Source organism: Varanus komodoensis, unplaced genomic scaffold (assembly GCF_004798865.1).
Source record: "Varanus komodoensis strain SLA01 unplaced genomic scaffold, ASM479886v1 scaffold22, whole genome shotgun sequence".
NCBI classification, from domain to species: domain Eukaryota; kingdom Metazoa; phylum Chordata; class Lepidosauria; order Squamata; family Varanidae; genus Varanus; species Varanus komodoensis.
This window is the reverse complement of record NW_025335606.1, coordinates 16,059,317-16,079,413: the sequence shown is the minus strand read 5'-3', so window position 1 is coordinate 16,079,413 and position 20,097 is coordinate 16,059,317. Positions and strand designations below refer to the sequence as shown.

Sequence of the window (20,097 nt, the reverse complement as noted above, 5' to 3'; positions counted from 1 at the left end):
GATCGCCTTGCGGTCCAAGGGACTCGCAGGAGTCTTCTCCAGCACCACAATTCAAAGGCCTCAATTCTTCGGCGCTCAGCCTTCCTTATGGTCCAACTTTCACAGCCATACATTGCAACTGGGAAAACCATAGCCTTGACTATACGCACTTTTGTTGGCAGGGTGATGTCTCTGCTTTTTAGTATGCTGTCTAGATTTGCCATAGCTTTCCTCCCAAGGAGCAAGCGTCTTTTAATTTCTTGGCTTCAGTCCCTGTCTGCGGTGATCTTGGAGCCAGGAAAATAAAATCTGTCACTACCTCCATTTCTTCCCCATCTATTTGCCAGGAAGTAAGAGGACCGGATGCCATGATCTTAATTTTCTTAATGTTGAGTTTCATACTTTAATACTGGGGTATATATATCCCCAAACCTGGAGGCTGAATTCAGGTGTTCCCAGAAGGCCCCGTCCCTTTACCTGGTCATCCTCATTTCCTCCAAAGTACTCATGGTTTCATTGTTTCCAAGCTTCCGTACAATTTTCTTCCCACTCTAAAAGGTCCAAATACCTCTGCTAATGCCTAGGTAACAGCAATAACAACTCTGAGCTACCATAAGGGGCATTTGGCCCTGTCCCTTGTCTTTGGTGCTACTTTTGTCTTCATTCCTGTCTGCCACTGGCCTATGGCCCCTAAGAGATTCTCTGAAACAGAATCTGACTATCAGAACCCATGAAATATTAGTCTGGAGACAGCATTTTCTCCATCCAGGCATAGCAATTTCTTCATACAGAGTATTCTTTCTTCCACCTAACTTCTCAACTTAAGACAGGGTTAGTTTCATCTTTTTCCTTCCCTACGACAGGGGTAGGAAATACGTGGCATCGCCTGCAGCTGAAGTATTGTGTTCATTTCTGGGTCCCTCATTACAGGAGAGATATAGCAAGGTTGGAATCAGTGCAACTAAGGGCCACAAGGATGGTGGCTGGTTTGCAGGGTAAGCCATATGAGGAGAGATTGTGGGAACTGGGTCTTTTCAGCTTTGAGAAGACTCCAAGGGACCTGTTAGCAACATACAGGTATGTGAGGAAATGTCACACAGAGATGGATTGTGACCTTCTGTCCCCTGCGGATGAGGGCAGGACACATTCCAATGAAGCAAAGCTCAGGGAACCAAGATTCAAGGTGGATGCCAGGAAGTACTTCCTGATAGTTAGGACTCCTAGGGTATGGAATGGGCTTCCACAGGAGATGGTTGAAGCCCCTCTGGTGAGGGTGCTCAAGGATAGGCTGGACATGCACATGGTAGGCATGTCATGAGCAGAGCCGCCTGGAGCCTGGGGTCTGGGAGACCCCTTCTGACTCACTCTGTTTCTATGTTTCCATTATCTCTCACCATTGGCTACTGCAACTGATAGTCCAATAACACCTGAGGGGCCACACATTCCCCACCCTTGCTGTAAGATCCCAGGTAAGCTAGATAAGGCTCAGGCAGCCTCAGTGGCATAAACTGCCATCTACCAGCTTCAGCTGGGGGCCCAGCTATGCCCCTGTCTGGAAGGGATAGCCTAGTTTCAGAAATCTATGCTCTGGTGATCACCAAATTACATTACTGAAAGCACTCTATGTGGACTTGCTTTGAAGACAGTTCAGAAGCTACAGCATGTGCAGAATGCAGCAGCCAAACTAATAACTGGGACCAGACAGTCGAAGCATATAAAACCAGTTCAGGAGGGCTTTCTTTGACTGCCTATATCCTTCTGAGGCCAAGGTGCTGGGTCTAACATACAAGGCCTCACAATGCCTGTCCCTCCCTGAATCTACATGCAAACTACACTCAGCATCTCAGGTCTTACTCTGAGAGGCAACAAGGAAGAGGCAGCTACCCAGTTATCTCCCCACTACAGCCTGCCTGTCACCAACTCTGGTATCCTTTTGACACCTTTTATCAGAGGCATTCAATAACATCTAATTGGCATGGGAAATACATTGCACTGGTCTAGCTGTATTGATAAATTGGTTTTAGCTACTTGAAGTCTTAATGTTCTTCTTAAATTTTGTATAGTTTTATTCTGTTTCTATTTGCATTATGATTCACATTTTAATGCATTGTTATGGACCCTCTAGAGAACTTTCGCTATCAGGCAGCATAGTAATGAAATAAAATTAAATGAAGTAATGAACACATTGGCTGCCAGTCTTTCTAGGCTCAATTCAAAATCTTGGCATTAACTTTCAAAGCCCTGAACAGCTTGGGGCCTTTCATACCTCTCAGGGCCCTAAGATCATCTTCAGAGGCCCTTCCTCAGGTACTCCCACCAAACAAAGTGAGGTGGTGACTATTAAAGAGGGGACCTTTTCCTTAGGCCCCCCTGGTTGTGGAATATTCTTCCCAGAGAAGCTCATCTGGTGCTAGACTCTCATCTTTTCACTGCTAGACATCCTTACTTTCCCAGTTATTTAACTCTTTCATTCTCTTTTGTTTTGAAATCTTCTGTTGTATTTCTAAATACCTCCAGGTTTTCATTCTGGTTTTATGTTGTCATTGTAAACTTTGAAAAGTTTTATATTATATTGTATATGGTTGCATTTATATTAACTGCCTAGTGAGTTTCAGCTATTAAGCAATGTAAAAATGTAATAAATACTCACCGTATATCCTGTGATGGTACTTGCATGCTGTTGAGGCATTCTCCATTGAATACTGAATGCTGTGCAGTTCAATGAATCCACTGTTATATCAAGAGGCGGTCCCAGCCTGTCTGTTTCAAAGAAATGACAAAGCATAAGATATAAAAACAGGAAACAGACACATCCAGACACAATCTTTTTTTGCAATGTAAATAAAAAAAACCAGGATTTTAAAACTTGCACCTCCTTTTTAAGGAAAGAGTTGTTTGAATTTTAAAAAGGATGTAGGGTCAAAGTACACATTATTCAAATGCTCTGATACTTTTATTCAAATTTAAGTGACTTAAACTTGATTGTGACCACTCTATGTGGAGGGCGGTTTAATCGTTCCCTCCTTAGCCATAATCCTGAACATGCCTGCTGCACAGCCAGTGGGAGTTTTGTTTTTACCATTGTTATCTGTCATATCAAAGGCAAAGTTCAGAGAACCTGCAGTCAGGGAAGAAAGAATTAAACCTCATCTCCCCATGTACTGTGGTCCCAACTGAGTTTGAGGTCCTAGACATATTTCTGAATGAAAGGGAGAAAGAATTGGAATTGTACAGTATGTATTTAACATAATGATCTCATTCACATGATCAAACAGACCACCGTTAGCTACCACGAGTGCATTTTACATATATACCCCTCAACTAGGGCTGCCATGTCATCTGAACCTGGTTATGGTGGGTTACATGAGGGGTAAAAAACCCCTAATTTAACCCATTTTATATAGCCCACACTGATTGGGTCTGGATATTATGACAGCCCTCAGCTGGGGGTTGAATATGCATATGAATATGTGAATACCAGGGCTGATATTCACCTGGTATGCACTGGTGAATATCTCTTAGGCTGCAATTCTGTAAATATTTATCTGGGAGAAAGTCCCATTGAATCTTACTTTAGAAACTTTGGAAATTCAAGTTTTGCATTCTTACTGCACTGAATGGTACAAACCAATGGCTCAAGAGGAAAAGTGCAAAACTATGATGAGCCCAGAATGGTTGGTGGACTTAGTCTGTCCATAGGCTTAACAATCACCTTTGCTTGAAGTTATTAGACTTACTCCAGAAGAAGATTCATATTACATTTTTTACAGAATCAAAAGAAACAATCCTTATTGTTTCAAGGTATCTCTGGCATTTGGTTGAATATAGATGCCTCTAAGAAGGCACAAAGCAATCATGTAAACTGAATTGAGCCAATATCCCTAAACTATGGAATATTCCATGACCTGTGCTTGGGATATAACCATATCCAGCTTTCATTTTAGGAACCAACAGTGCCATAGAAATTTCACCTACATGTAGTACAAATTTGAAGGTTTCTGATTAAGAGAAACATTATTTGATGAATTTCGACAGAAGTCAAAGGAGATTTGGTAAGACTGGCAGAGTTTCTCAGGTGAATACAGTACATGCCTTATTTTTATTTTTAATTAAGCTCTGAGGGTTTTGTTGGAAATAGATGACATGACATTAAGCACTGTCAAGTAAAGAAAGAGCCATGAATCAATAGAACCTTTAAACTAAGAAACCCCCCAAAGAACAGCCAGTCCAGGTACCTCTCTAAGTTGTCACATGATCTCATTTAAGGTGAATTTGCTCCCTCTGCACTGTGCAAAACCACTGGGCACATTCTAACAGAAGTCAAAAGCTTTTGGATAATATTAGCAGATTTTCTGAAGGTGGCATTTTCATACATTTCACTCCTCTTTGTGATTTTTTATGACTATGGAAAGCTAGAGCCTATAATGACAATATGTACTGAAAGATTAATAGTCGCTATACAGGTTAAAAAGGCCACGTTCGATATGATGAATTTGAGGAAGGAGTGTCTCAACATTAGGTCTTAAAATTAACAATTCCAGGATGTCAATACAACAAGGGTAAATACAGTAAATTTGCCATTTAAGACTAGTCATCTAGATATTTACACAAATAATGAAAGACATACAAATGGATTTTACCCAGTTGTTTTTATACACAGGGCTGTTACATTCAATCTGATGAGCAAACAAGTAGGCAGGCTGAGTCCTCGCATACAAAATACTGCACAAAGAGATGTTAAAGGAAAAGAAGCTGGTGATGGCGCAGGCAGAACACTGGCAAGACATTTTGATTCCTGAGAAGATGGACAAGACTGCAGCACCTTCCACTCCATGTACCAAAATGGATTGCACTAACAGATGGTTCTTTCTCCAGCTCTGGCCATGGGAGAACATCCTGCATCGTACCTGAAGGTCACAGGCTAGCTCATGGGGGCACATGAGGAGGCCCTGTGCTACACAGTTCTCCCTTTGAATCCCGTGCTGCTGCATGCCACTGCCTCACTCGGCCTAATGACATTGGTAGCCTGCTGATGGTGGCAAGATGGAAGTAGGGAATATGTGAGAAATTAACACACCAACTCCTTTATTTATTCTGAATCCCATCCAGCTCAAAATGTTTGGGTTCACTGCTGACGTACCCCTAAAAAGGTGTGTCCTGTCATGGGCCACTAGCCACACCAAGACACGAGACAGCAAACCTGTTCCAAGGAAGCCATCTTGGCGTTTCTCTTACATTTAGTCAAGCCCAGAGAATTTTAGGAATGTCCAAATGGACAGGCTGATTTCCTGAGTCACTCCTTAAGCCACTTGCCAGGAACACATTTTTAACAGGGGCCATAAGTTTTGAACTGAGGAAGAGCAGAGCACAGACACATCTGCTGACTTGCTCCTGCATGAGCCAAAGTCCCACATGAAAAAGGCTTGTTCATGCCCTGCCATTGTGAACATGAACAGGGAGTGCGTCTTTTCTGATGCAATCTCATTTGACTGAGTCTTTGGCTCTCACGGGAGGTGTATGAGGGGTGCACTTTGACACTGGTGAGAAGGGATCGTAGACTCTTTCACTGGAAGAAAGCACCTGGAGAACAGGAAGAGGATCTAAGCCCCACAACTACATGACATTAAAATCCTGGGTGTACTTACTCAAAATCACATTAAGTCCAATGGGGCTTACTCCCAGGTAAGCAAATAGGATTGTACTCTCATAGGACTGTACTATATGCATATCCACTTGGAAGTGCTACTAGGTTCAATAGGGCTTACTACCAGGTAAATGGTTAGTGGATTACAATCTAAGTCTCTAATGCTTTTACTTACGAAGAGCTTAAGAAAACTGTGAACACATATTTCATTCTCTTGCTTCTCAAGTAAATGTGTCCCTGCCTTCTAATGTTCTGGCCAAGTAATGCAATGATAACTGACAAGGATGGGGTTCTTTTTATTACGTTTTTGTGTGAAATACATTTTATTTTATTAGTCTTTAAGAACTTTTAACATATTTGGTAATTTCTGGACTGTTCTGATATGGCCTTCTAACTGCACCGCAACGTTTTTAGGTATGGTAAGGAGGTCCTTAGGACTGGGCACTACGCTGATGGTGGTCCTTCATGACTAGGCCCCTAAGCCCATTCCCACTCCCTGCACGTTTTCTTTCCCTGTCTCATGGGAATCCTTGGGACCTAGGAAAAAATATATTTTCTCTTTTTTTCCCCATAGACTTACTTCATGATCATGCATGGCTCTGGCAAACTTCAAGAAATCCTTTGCTTCCCCTCCCCCATATCAGTTACAGTTACAGGAGTTGCTTGCCTCATACTTCAAGTTACACTTTGGTTCAATACATTTCCCACTGGTGATTATTTAGTAACTGCCATTGATGCTTACCTCTGATCTTCAATTATTTTATCATAGGGCACCTTTGTTGTTGAAGGTAATAGACCTTCTTCATTAATTGCGAGTTACCCTTGGCAAAATCATCAAAGAAATAATGACTATGCTGTGCCACATCAGAAAAATCATTTTTTTATATACTCAGCCAATGGAGAAGTAACGGAGCTTTTCCTTCATTTCCTAGCTAAATGGAAACTTACTGCTGTTCATACCACATGTTTAAGAGACACTTCCATCCAAGTGCACATTTGCTTTATTTCTGTCTTGTAAATACATATGCAAAGTTAGTCACTGACTAAAAATGTTGTTTCCTAGCACACGTGTCTGTGGCAAATTAACATTAGACTAACAGAGAACTCTCTTCCAATACACTAGAGCTTCTTTCTCTGTCTGGTTTTCTGAATGATTACTTATTACAGGTGACTGCCTATATTTCTAGGCCTGTTTGATACTACCACTCATTAAATAAAGTTAAGATGATACAAATGACCTTCAACACAATGTCAATAGCATTTGATGGCATAACAGGTTTTCCCGAAAAACACTTCACGCCAGATAATGTAATTGGTCTTTCACTGGTGCTCTCCTAAAGTGCCGTTTATGTTAGTGGTGGTGTTGAACAGGATACTGCCCAGGTTTCACTTCTTTTATTTTACAATCTATATCACTTTCAGACCACTTTCAGAAAGCACAATAGTCCCATTGAGGGGAACTTCTTTCATCCTAGAAATAGTATGACTGTCAAACCCATATGAACTGAGGAAAAAGTCATGTTTGTAGAGGAAGTAAAATTCATTTTTTAAGAACTTAACTGTATTGTTAACAGACATGGAGAGCTTCCTTTGACAAGTTAAATGATCGTTTCATGTAGCATAGCCTTGTCTGCACTGACTGTGTGGGGCATCAGATAGAGAGCTTCCTGACCTTCTGTGGGGATGCTGAAGATCCTGAGAGTTTCTTCATGCTTTGCACATGCCCTTCCATGGAGCTATGCCCCTTTTCTTAACTAATCCAAAGTGGCTTCATGGGACATGTCTATGGTCAACCTAGGTCAAGAAGCTCCAACTGTTTTAGACCCATGGGTACAACTAGGAATTTGAGAAACTGCTGTGAGCATCACCACCAAATATCTTATCAACAGAACACTGCTTTGGTGTCTACCTGTCACATCTCTGGCTGTGTCTTACTCAGCAGATTTTTTTTTTTTGCCTTTTTAATAAAGAATTATCTAATTCTGGTAATTGCTAACTTTACAATACAGCTAAAGTTTATTCTAAGCATATATTTTGGCAATGTTTGGTAGTTGCTTCTTTTTGGGACAAAGTTATTACACAGATAAATTCTGTATGGGAACAGTTTCCAATATTCACTGATGTACGTACTTTTTTACATTATTAACCTGCTTCATGGAAATGTGTAGATTGGAAGGAAAATGGATTTTCTATGCCCTTTTAAGAGCTAAAGGACTGATACTACAAAACCAGAACAAAAAAAAAAAATACTTACCCCTTACTGAAATGGATTGAGAAGATTACAATGCTTTCAATATAAGAATGGGTGACATATAGACACCAACTTTAAATCACTATTTATTTGGATATTTGCTCCACTTTTGTTGAAGCCTATGTAGGTTGCTAGAAAACTGTATGGAGAGCATACAAATCCATGTTTGTACTTTTACAAAAAAATAAAAAAAACTTTTTTAAAGATTGGGTACTCTCAGGAAATACATTGACTGCACTTCATAACTGCCACAGGAGATGCCTACAGGGTTAGGGTTAGTCCCCCATGGTCAGTGTGGTTATATTCATTACAAGAATGTTGTAAGCTCCACCAATGTTGGCAATATTTTGTATTGAAAAAGCCACTTCATGGCTTTTTGAATGCATAGTCAGAAAAAGAGGAAATATATCACCAAAACACATATATCTGAATAAAATTTTCATATCCTTATTTATAAGTATATATGCAAATGAGATGCAGCTTAAGAAATAGAGATGTAACCAGGAGACACCAAAGTGGTGATCCAGTGACTGGGCATTTTGTGGTGGTGCCCATGGGTCCAAAAATTCTGGGGGCTTCATATCTAGGCTGCCGTTGGAAATGTATGTAGATATGCAAGTATGAAATAATTACAATAATTCATATAAAAATGCACTAGATCTCTCCATAGTGGAAAAAGCTGGCCTGTGTGGCTACTATAGCTGCTGTTGACAGGCAACATCAAGACCTCTTTCAGTATCTTTAAGCCACATGTGGACATGACAACCCTTCAAAGAGGGGTGTCTCACATAAAGGACTGTCCTCTCACAGCCCATCAAATAGTGAACTATCTGCATGGTCACCTGATCCAAAGGGCCATGATGATATAAATGGCTCTGGAAAACAGCCTTATGGGATAAGTTCTCAAAATAAACTTGTTATCTCCACTGGGTGAGCGACTATTGAGAATTTCATCAAAAACCAGCTGCAATGCATAGCTCAGGCCAACAAACAAATGCTGACTGAGAATGGTGGAAAATTGTAGGTCATTTTCTCTGTCTAAGCATGCATAGGATTGTACCCTAAAACAGTCAAATACATGATAGCTTGAAAATACATTCAGTAAAGCCCTTTCAAAAAGAATGGATAACAATCGTCCTGACAAAAGAACTTGGTACCAACACACAGACGCCAACTCTTAGTTTTTGCAACCTAATGATTTTGCTGACCTTATCTGTTGTGATGGAGGTGAAAAGCTGCAAAAAGAGGGCTTTTCAACCAATTCTAACAAAAATGCCAGGTGAAATGAAGTTATCTTAAAGGTCAGTTTATAAAATGTGAGACAAGCTTCCATCAGGTTTGCTCTTGTCATTTCCACAAACATTTGATCTGCAGCTAAACACAAAATTTAACACCACACAAATACTCACCAGTATTGATCAGCAACAACATGTCAAGAAGTTAGAGAAAGGAAGTAGAAAGATGACATTTGGGATTTCTAAATAATTTATTTGACCATGGGGGGGGGTTACTGAGGAAAAATTTGTGGGAGGGGCACTTACAGGTATGAAAGTGATCTGCAGCATTGGAAAAAACAACTTTGTCATTCCAGTTTGCTCAAATGGCTTTTTAAATTGAAGACTCTTCTAAAGTTTTCAATGTGGCCTTGAAAAAGATCATTCCTGGGTGTACCTACAACAGGGACACTTGCATCATTTGCTATCCCCAACCTCAGACTCTGATAAAGATGGTAGCACACAGCCAGCAAGGCTTGTAGCCACTGGCAGCCTCCTCCCTCATTAATCTGTCCAATCCCTTTTGAAAGGCATCCAGATCGGCAGCCATCCCCACTTCGCACGGCAATGAATTTCACAGTTCCTTAGTTTTGCTATCTGCTGTGTGAAGAAATATTTCCTTTTATCTGTCCTAGACCTCCCGCCAACCAACTTCATGGGATGACACCAGGTTTAAGTAAAGAGTAAACGTCTCCTCCTCTTTTTCAGCACCATGCATTGTTTTGAACATCCCTATCATGTCTCCCCTTCCTTGCCTTTTTTAAGTTGAATAGTCCCCACTCTCATAGTTTGTTCCCACAGTGGAACTGCTCCAGCTTCCCAATCATCTTTATTCCCCTTCTCTGTGCCTTTTTACATTCAACAATGTTGTTTTTCAGGTGACAGAACTGAGCATGGTATTCCTAGTGTGGTCAAACCAAATATTTGTATAAGGGAAGTAGGATTTTGCCAGTTCTATTTTCTTTTCTACACCCTTATTATACATAGCATGGAGTTTGCCTTCTTCACAGCAACTGTGCATTGGGTCAACATCGAGCTGCCCACCACTACGCCAAGATCCCTTTCTTGCTCAGTCACTGCTAAGTTCAGATCCCATCAGTTCATACTTAAAGTTGAGATTTTTTTTGTCCCAATATGCATTACTTTACACTTGCTTACACTGAACTGCTTTTGCCATTTTGATGTCCATTCTCCCAGCTTGGAGAGATCGTTTTGAAGCAACTCAAAATCCCTCTTGGTCAAACCAACTTGAATAGTTTAGTGACATCAGCAAACATGACCACTTCACTACTGACTCCTAATTCCAGGTCATTTATGAATAGGTAATAAAGCACTGGTCCTCATACAGTAACCTGCAGGACTCCACAGTTACATCTCTTTACTGTTTCCTTACGCATCTGATGCCTGCTTACATCTCCCTTGTGCAAGCTTGCAGTCTCTTCTGTTTTATTTTGTTTTGTTTTTCCACTTGGGCAAAACTTCCATTGTTTGAAGGATGCTATCTTCTCCTGCACTGCCTCCTTAACCACAAGTGGCCTCTCCTGCCCCACATACTATCATCTCAGCCTAGCGCCTCATTCACTTGCTTGGCCAGCCATTTTTGCTACTCTATGCTCAAGCCACTCTTGTTTTGTTCCATAGCTGGGTCAGCTGATCTCTTGCAATGGCTAGGCTGATCTCTCACAGAAGCTGGAGCACAAGGTGGAAGTGGCCAGGTGAACAGCAATGAGCAGTCAGGCCCTTTGGCTGGCCGAACAAGTAGGCTGGCTGGCTGGCGGAGTAGATAGGCAGGCAGGCAGTGGCGACAGCACTGCCACTTTGTTTGGAGCATCAAGACTTGATGAGCCAGGCCTAGGGTGGCATGTTTCCTAAGAGGACTAAGAAAACTCACACAAAAGTTCTTTATGTTTGTTTTGTTTTGCTCCGCAACATTTTTGGGTCGAAGCAGGCAATTTCCGCATGCTTCACAACACACCTTTGTAGAATTGAAGTAAAGGCCCTCTCAGATCCATCTCATCAGAGCTGTAAATCACCCTACATGCCATTCCATATTCCTAAAACAGTGACTGGCCTTCACATGGTCCAAGGCAATATGATGAGTCTCTGCACCGTCAGCATCATAAACATTGGCAAAAGTCACCAGAAAGCAATAACCATATCATGCGGGGGGGGGGGGCATCTATAAGCAGTCCGATCCTAACTTCATGGGAGGGAGTAGTAATGAGTTCACTCATGATACTATGAACAGAAATGGCTTCCACTTCTGTCACAATAAAAGTTTGTTATGCTTTTCTTGTAGTGAGAAAAGTTAAAGGGATAAAACAAAGGAGGAGGACAAAAAAACCAAGATGGCAAGGTGTAAAAAAAGTTGAGAGGAAGAGAAGAGGTCTTTTTTCTGAGGTATGCTCAGCTCCAATGAATAAGTAAAAGAAAAGGTTTCCCAGACACTGCCATTACAAAGAAAGGTGATGGCAGCCAGACAGCTGTGAAAAGTGACTTTAAAAGATGATTGCATAATTTTATTCTTGGTGCAGGTAAAAAATGGGGAATATGAAATGGACAGCACATGTTTTAACCTTTCACAGGGCTTCCAAGCCCTTTAATTATATTGCTATTATCTGAAAAGTTGTTTAATGGAAGTCTTCAAATGTCATAAGGCTAGGTGTGAGCAATCCAAGGTCCGTTTCAAATTCACCTAGTGTATAGCCTTAATGATTGCACTGAAATAGCAGGCCTAGAAGACAGAATATCTACTCAACTACCTAAATTCCATGGCTTGAAATTACTTGTGCTTTATCTGTTACACCAGCTAAATTAACACAGCTCACTCCAATCTTTTTTAAAAATGATATTATAAGTACTAGCACCACCTCAGGCATGGTTTTGATGAAAGAGCCAATCCAAAGCCAGCTCTGTTTTATTATAAGACACTTGGATCAATATTTCTGCTGTGTCGTCGTCTCCCGAATTTGAAAACAACTCACTGATCATCCACAGTGCAGGTTCTACTATTTTGAGAAAATATACACCAATCTACGGATTTCCTAGTGTTCCTAATGCACATTAGATGGCAAGAAATTTCTCACAAGCAGGCGCTAGCTATTTTAATGATACTTTTCCTTTTTCATGAGGCATAATTAGAACTTGAAATCCATTTCAGAATTGTGTATCTTCTGGAAATACACAAGTAAGTTTGCATAGTTTCCATAAGATTGGCCATTTTAGTCAATTTTTTCTTCATTGAAAAAATAACTGTTCTTTCCAGTACATCAATTTACCAACAGTGTATAATTACTAGCCTGAATAATCATTTTAAAAATGTGTTTTAACATTGGAATGATGTTATTTAAGTTGCTCTAAGCATTAAAAAAGTCAAGGGAGTAATCCCATGGACCCTAGACTCTGTCCCCACTGCTTCTCCTAACCCACCAATCATTGAATGGTTTCCTAGCTCTTGTACTTTTTCTCCCCATTGTTCAATGACTCTCCTTAAGTTTAGCTAATGACAGTAAGAGTTTCAAGCTAAAGCAGTCTGCTGCTTTGGTCATGCCCCTTTTCCCTTTGGCCACACCCATTTTTCTTTCAGCCCCACCCACCACTGGAATGCAGTCCTTGAAGGCTTCTGCAAAATGGAATTTGCCATTTGGGTTGAAAGAGGTCTCGCACCCCTGTGTTACAAAAGTGCCACTTATTGATCAAGTGGGGTATAATCAAATAAAGATTATACCCAGGTGGGGTATAATCAAATAAAGAAAGAAGATTCTATCAATTAAACACTTGCAAGGTCAACAAACTATGTGCAAAATAAGTCCTCATCTCCTCCTGTTTTATTCTCACTCCCATGATTAGTGAATATGAGTCTAACGTCGTGTGTGTGTGTGTCTATAAAAACATAGCCAGGGAACACACACCTTGCACCACATGTATTACTTTCACCCTGGAACACAGGGCTGGGAGATGATTTTTGATGGATAGGCCATGTTGCCCCCACCCCCATCTGCTCCACAGGCTGAAATGGTGGGGCCATGAAAAGCCCAGCAACCTTGCTAATCAGTGTTCCAACACGGAGGGACAGCTATTTGCCCAAGTTCAGCCAGCAAGCTTTGTGGATGAGCAGAGGTTGGAACACGGCCGTCCAGGTCCAATGTTCTAACCGTTCTGCTGAAACTGGTGAAGAGGGGCAAAAGTCTAGCCTTTTAACTGTTCAGTACTCCTTAGAAAAGCTCATCTCTTATACTGTTTCATGGAGAGAAGTGGTAAATCATTTATCAAAGGAACATGTCTCTGAGCTCCGTACTACTGGTTTTTCAAATCTAGACAGAGTTGCCTCTGGCAAGAGTAGCAGTGGAGTCTGCCCTAGACACACATACATCTTTAAAGCCCCAGTTTCTGATGGGATTCATATAAGATTACTGGCTGACAGAAAGAGTTCTTCACAGGCATGAGAAGTATCTATATAGGACTCCATGGACAAGTATTTTACTGACATGAATTCATCACAGGAAATGCATTTCTTCATTCAGTGCCTCCACTCCTATAAAGCCCTTTTCATGCAAGTTCAGTTACAAGGCACTTAGAGAAAAAGACTTCATTCCACACACTTAGGAAGCTCTTCCACTGCTAAGGGACTCAGGGTTCTGACACCAACTGGTTTAGGACTGATTCACACATAAGTATTCCTCCCTTAGTGGCTGCAATATTAAGTGGCATATTGCTTGTATGAATCAATCCTTGTCGAACCAAGTCTATACAAGAGTTGTTTATTACATTATCTCTGCTCAAATGAAAATCTTTTCAATGACAATCCAAACATTTAGCCATAAATCATCACATCTGGAATAGTGATATGAGGGTTAGATGACAGCATTTTTACCCTGCTGCTGCATTTCTGTAGTGTGTTTCTATGTGTATTATAGTGACAATGTTTTTATTTGCTCCTAGGTTAGCATATGGAGAATTTATGCAAGCAAGTGTCCTGTTTGTCCTCCTTTCTGTGCTTCAAGCCCTCCTTTTTGGCCATTCCCAAGTGGCTACCCTGCAGGAAAGTGTGTGTGCGATTGTAGCCTTATGGGTCAGTCTTATCAATTGTACCTTGATGCTTGTAAGCCCCTGAAGTCAGAAGTTTACAAGCATTCAGTGCAGGACAGGAGGAGCAGCATAGACCATTTCCATGTCGCTGGATTTCAGCTACATGGCCATCTAGCTGAGGTGCTTTAGAGGGAGAGGAAAGCAGAGGAGACTGGAGTGTCACCAGAATGCTTTATATATTCCCCCCTGGGGTCCCTTGAATCCCCTCCACCTCCTCTCAGAGGATGATTTCCCTACGTCAGCAAGTAGTCACCCCAGTTCTTTTTGCACAGGCTCCAAGCAGCTGCACATGGATCGGATGGAGCTCTGTCTTTCACCATAGATGTAAGAATCCAAATTCTTTCCACTGTCTTGGAGGCCACAGGGTTCCTGTGACAAATGCTTTATAAAGCATACCATATACCTAACTAAAGTAGCAGATAATTTACCCACATGTAAGAAACTATGGGTTTCTATGTTTTTTTCTGTATACCAGGGCTGGTTAGCTTGAAGCTCAAAGGCAAAATCCAGCCTACAAAGTAATTTTATCTAGTCCCACAGGGCCAACCAAATTCTAATTAAGTTGTCATTAAAATTTTTGCCCACAGTTTCACCACAGTGAAAAGAAAATTACATTTTAACATGTTGAGCGATATAACAAGTCCACACCATAAATGTTACATCTCTCTTTGGATTCTGCATGAAATGCTCCTGCCACAGCAGCAATTCACAGAGACGAAGCCCTCACTGCTAGAGGTGCTGAATTTATTACAAAGTCTGGCTTCCCATGAGAGAAGGAGCCTCTGCAGCAAAACATACTTATGATTTCTAGAGCACTGCCTGAAGTTCAGAACACTTCTTGTGAATGCAGAAGCTGGCTTTCCTGGTTTCTGGGTGGATCCATTTTCTACTAGTCAGTGGGCTTTTCAGCTCATCTTTCTTTAGAACAGGGATTCTAAAGGGGTTCTAAGCAGTAGCCTGCTAGATTTCACGATATTTGAATTCCAATCATCAAAGACCATTGCCCATTCTAGCTGGGGTTGCTTTAATGCTGTGAAATCGAATCAATTGCGAGTCAGTGACTGGCCCAAAGTCACCTGTAAGTGGGGACTAAAACTTAGATCTCATGATTCCCAGTCCAATAATCTAACCCTTACATCATACTGACAGATGTACCATAGTAGGAAATAGCATAACAGTATCTCATACTTTGGAGCTGGTTTTTGGCACACTTTCAGAAGGTTGCTTCACCACTGCTCCAGATATGTTACTCTACAAGGTTACTGTACTGGCAAACCTTGTATTGGAACATTTGGTAATATTTACTGATGTGCACGTCTTCTCAAATTATCTACCTGCTTCCTAGAAGTTAATGCGCAGGGAGCACAAATGGATTCTCCACCCGTTTAACAGCTCAAAGACAGATATTACAACATTATAAAGGTAAATAAATGCTTACTTCCTATAAATGTAATGGAGAGAGGACCTAACATTGCTTCCAACATTTGAACTGATGGTATATAAATGCCACTGGCAAATGGATACTTATATGAATATTTGGTCTGCCTTTGTTGAAGTATATGTATAATTTTCAGAAAGCTCTACTTTCAAATATTCATTTCATAAGTATATGTTGAAACATATATATTCCAATCTATCTTTTCCTCTTTATGGTTTTATTTTCTTGAAATAAAATAATGTCTAAAACATTACCAACAAGCAACCATGAAGAACCTATAGCAAAGCACCCTATTCTTCTAGCCCTACCTTCGACAATCCAGTGCCTATAGATGCATTGTTCTGCAACACCCAGCATTCCCAAACAGGTTGGTAAGTGCTATCTGGAAACCCTAATTTCTGAAGCTTCAGGAGAATACACTCGTGCCCATTCTTGAACATTTTCAAAAGCAAAGACCATTTTCTCACCTATTCTTAGTTTGGGAATGAAGACTTTCCATAGAACACCTACTGCATATTTCATATCCTCTTTTTAAGGTTGGAGCTACCAAGTGCTGTCACCTTTAAACCCTGTGGTTTTCCTCCATTCACCATTCCCCCTTTTAAATCAAGGCAATTCTTGGCATAAGAAAGTTCACCCTGGAGCACAGCTAGGACAGCACTGTCAAACCTAATTGGCAGCACATCTTCAAGCCATTCTCCAGGGACCTCTGCAGAGTGGTCTTTCCCAACCCTACTTTTTAAGATCCATGGAGAAGTCAGGCAAAAAGCCAGGCAGTGGAAATGTACAAAACTGATGAAAATGAATGTGATTTGTAAAATTTCTAGAACAGTTGCACCATTTTTGCTGAATGCCTCATTCCAATTGTGAAGTTTGCTGAATGCCTTGTTCCTGTTAATTGCTAATGGTCTGATCCACACAACTTGTAACATCAAACTTCAGATAGTGGAGGGCTGCATGTTAAAGTACTCAATTTAAAAAAAAAACCTACAGACAAAAAACATGCAAGAGAGCAGAGGTTGAAAATGACTTCCACAGGAGAACCCAAATAAAGATGGTGCTGTACTGCAGCACTTTTCTCGGCAGCATAACGACCTCCCAGTTTTTTTAAAAACCTCTCTTGATTAAAAAAAAATCCTAAGAACTAAAACTTAGGAGAAGAGAGCCCAGTGGGGGGTGGCACCAAAAGAAGGAACTGCAGGGATACTGGGGAACTGGTGCCACCAGTGCGGGTACCATACTGGGGAGCCCAACTCTATAGAGAGGCTGATCTCATGTACATTTTCACTATGCTATGCTAAGATTCCCTATAAATAGAAAAGCAGCACAGTTGGCAAAGGGGTGAAAAAGAACCTTTCTGCTTGCTGTCCTAGTTTCCTATCTGGAGATAGAATGGCTGTTGTTGTTTAAAATGTAGGAGCTTTCAAATCTTTCACCTGTAGCCTGTTTGAAGTGGTGCAGTCTGCTCTAACCACTTCAGCACTTCACCATCTGAGGAACATCTGGTTAGGAAAGCCTGCACTATGGTATACAGTATTATGACAGGTGAGCGGCTAAAGCGTAGCTCTTAGGTCAGAAACACCAATTCTTCTGCACGAACCTTTTCCAAGGTGATTTAAACTGGACCCAGAAACCTGCTTGGGAAAATGTTAGTCCGGTTTTTCCCCATGACCTGGGACCAGTTTCTCTCCAAGGTAATCAGTCCTATGATTGTTTCCATTTTTTGGAGGATTATCTTCTCACCATGAGAGCTAGAACTGAGCAACACTTCCCAAGAGAGACTTCTATGAGAAAATTTCAGGTATTTTCCCCCTCTATCCCACTAAAATAGAAGGCATTTCAGCAGAATTTTCTGCAAAATTCTCCACTATTTGGAGAGGGAGGTAACTGCCATTTTCTCCACACCATGCTCCAGTATGATGCTAGGACTGTGGCATCGTGGTGGATGCAAAATGGTGACCAAGCTGCCAGCACTGCTGCTGTTACTGCTGCCTCTTACACTGGCCACAGACAATACCACCAACCCATGAAAAATTAAGGACATATGTCAATTCACTGCTCCTGCTAATAGTGACTCCCAACCCTGAGAAACTGTTATTTATTTATTTATTTATTTATTGAAACATTTCTATGCCGCCCCTTGCCGAAGCCTCGGGGCGGCTCACAACACGAAATAAAATACAATAAAAAATAACAACATAAAATTAACAATATAAAATAAATAACAATATAAAAGAAGTCGCCCTGGCCAGATAAATAAGCAAATATTGTTAACAATTAAAATGACGCTTAAATAAAAAGGTCTTTGCCTGGCGCCGAAAGCAAATAACGACGGCGCCAGGCGGACTTCTCTGGGAAGCACATTCCATAGATTGTTCTGTTAATGTTCTCCTTCCTATGGAGAATTCCAATGATATGCCCCCACCCCAATTTTTCTTCCCAGAAAAGAATGGAGGATTTCAAATAAGTCAGAGCTTCCCCTAGAAGCAAAAATAACAAAACTGAGGCTGTCATTCTTCAGACACATCATGTGAAAGCAAGACTTACTGGAGAAGGCAATCACATTAGGGAAAGACACAGGCAGAAGATAACCTGGAAGACCAAATATGAGATGGATTGAATCCGTAAAATAAGACATAGCCTTGAACTTGGAAGTGCTGTCATGCACACAGCATTTTGGAGGGCTTCCGTTCAGAGTCACCATAAGTCATAGATGACTTGATGGCACAGAATGCACACACATTGGTACACAAATCAAGTGAGAAAGTGGCCTGTGGAACTGCAATCAGGAGCTAGCCTTCAGCTGTGTGGCCTACAGAGCTGAGAAGCTATATAAGAACTTTCTGGGATCCCTTCTGTAAGCAAAGGCTAAAGCCAAATACTTTGAACATATCTAAAAGTGGACAGTACCAAAAGGCAAAAAGATATGACACTGGAAGATGAGCCCCTCAGTTCAGAAGGTGTCCAATATGCTATTGCGGAAGAGCAGAGGGCTAATACTAGTAGCACCAGAAAGAATGAAGTGGTCAAAGCCGAAAGGACACTCAGTTGCCAATGTATCTGGTGGTGAAAGGAGAGTCCAATGCTGTAAAGATCTATACTCCATAGGAACCTGGAATGTAAGATCCTTGAATCAAGGCAAGCTGGATGTGGTCAAACAAGAGATGACAAGACTGAACATCTACATCTTAGGAACTAAAATGGTGAATGGAACTTAGTGAACTAAAATGGACAGGAAGGGTGAATTTAATTCAGACGACCAACAGGTATACTACTGCGAGCAAGAATCCGTCAGAAAAAATGGAGTAGCCTTCATAGTAAATAAAAGAGTAGGAAAAGTAGTACGGGGATACAATCTCCAAAATGACAGAATGATCTCAGTTCGAATCCAAGGAAAACCATTCAATATCACAATAGTCCAAGTCTATGCCCCAACCACTGGTGCTGAAGAGGCTGAAGTTGACCTGTTCTATGAAGGCCTACAACACCTTCTAGAATTAACACCAAAAAATGATGTCCTTATCATCATGGGGGATTGGAATGCTACAGTAGGAAGCCAAAAGCTAACTGGAATAACAGGCAAGTTTGGCCTTGGAGTACAAAATGAAGCAGGGCATAGGCTGGTAGAATTTTGTCAAGAGAATACAATGGTCATAGCAAACACTCTTTTCCAATAACGCAAGAGACGACTCTACACATGGACATCACCAGACGGTCAACACAGAAATCAGATTGACTATGTGCTCTGCAGCCAAAGATAGAGAAGATCTATACAATCAGTAAAAACTAGACCAGGAGTTGACTGTGGCTCAGATCATGAGCTTCTTGTTGCAAAATTTAGGCTTAAATTGAAGATAGTAGGGAAAAGCACTAGGCCACTCAGGTATGACCTAAATCATATTCCTGATGAATATACAGTAGAGGTGACAAACAGATTTAAGGAATTAGATCTGATAGACAGAGTGCCTGAAGAACTATGGATAGAGGTTTGCAACATTGTACAAGAGGTAGCAACTGAAATCATCCCAAAGAAAAAGAAATGCAAGAAAGCAAAATGGCTGTCTGAGGAAGCTTTACAAATAGCTGAGGAAAGAAGGGAAGCGAAAGGCAAGGGAAAAAGAGAAAGATACACCCAATTGGATGCAGAATTCCAGAGAATAGCTAGAAGAGATAAGAATGCCTTCTTCAATGAACAGTGCAAAGAAATAGAAGAAAACAATAGAATAGGGAGGACCAGAGAGCTCTTCAAGAAAATTGGAGATATGAAGGGAACGTTTCATGCAAAGATGGGCATGATAAAGGACCAAAATGGCAGGGACCTCACAGAGGCAGAAGAGATTAAGAAGAGGTGGCAAGATTACACAGAAGAACTATACAAGAAAGAGCTTAACATCCCTGATAACCACCCCATCGTGGTTATCAG

The 20,097-nt window shown here is 41.1% G+C and overlaps 1 protein-coding gene across 1 annotated transcript in view; it reads right to left on the bottom strand.

Annotated features, from left to right (window-relative positions):
* EGFLAM (EGF like, fibronectin type III and laminin G domains) overlaps window positions 1-20,097 on the bottom strand; it is a 123,568-nt gene that overhangs the window by 85,514 nt on the left and 17,957 nt on the right. Inside the window, exon 2 of the mRNA XM_044431340.1 lies at window positions 2,630-2,739. Coding sequence (XP_044287275.1) covers window positions 2,630-2,739 — 110 coding nt within the window. The remainder of the gene's footprint in view (window positions 1-2,629; window positions 2,740-20,097) is intronic.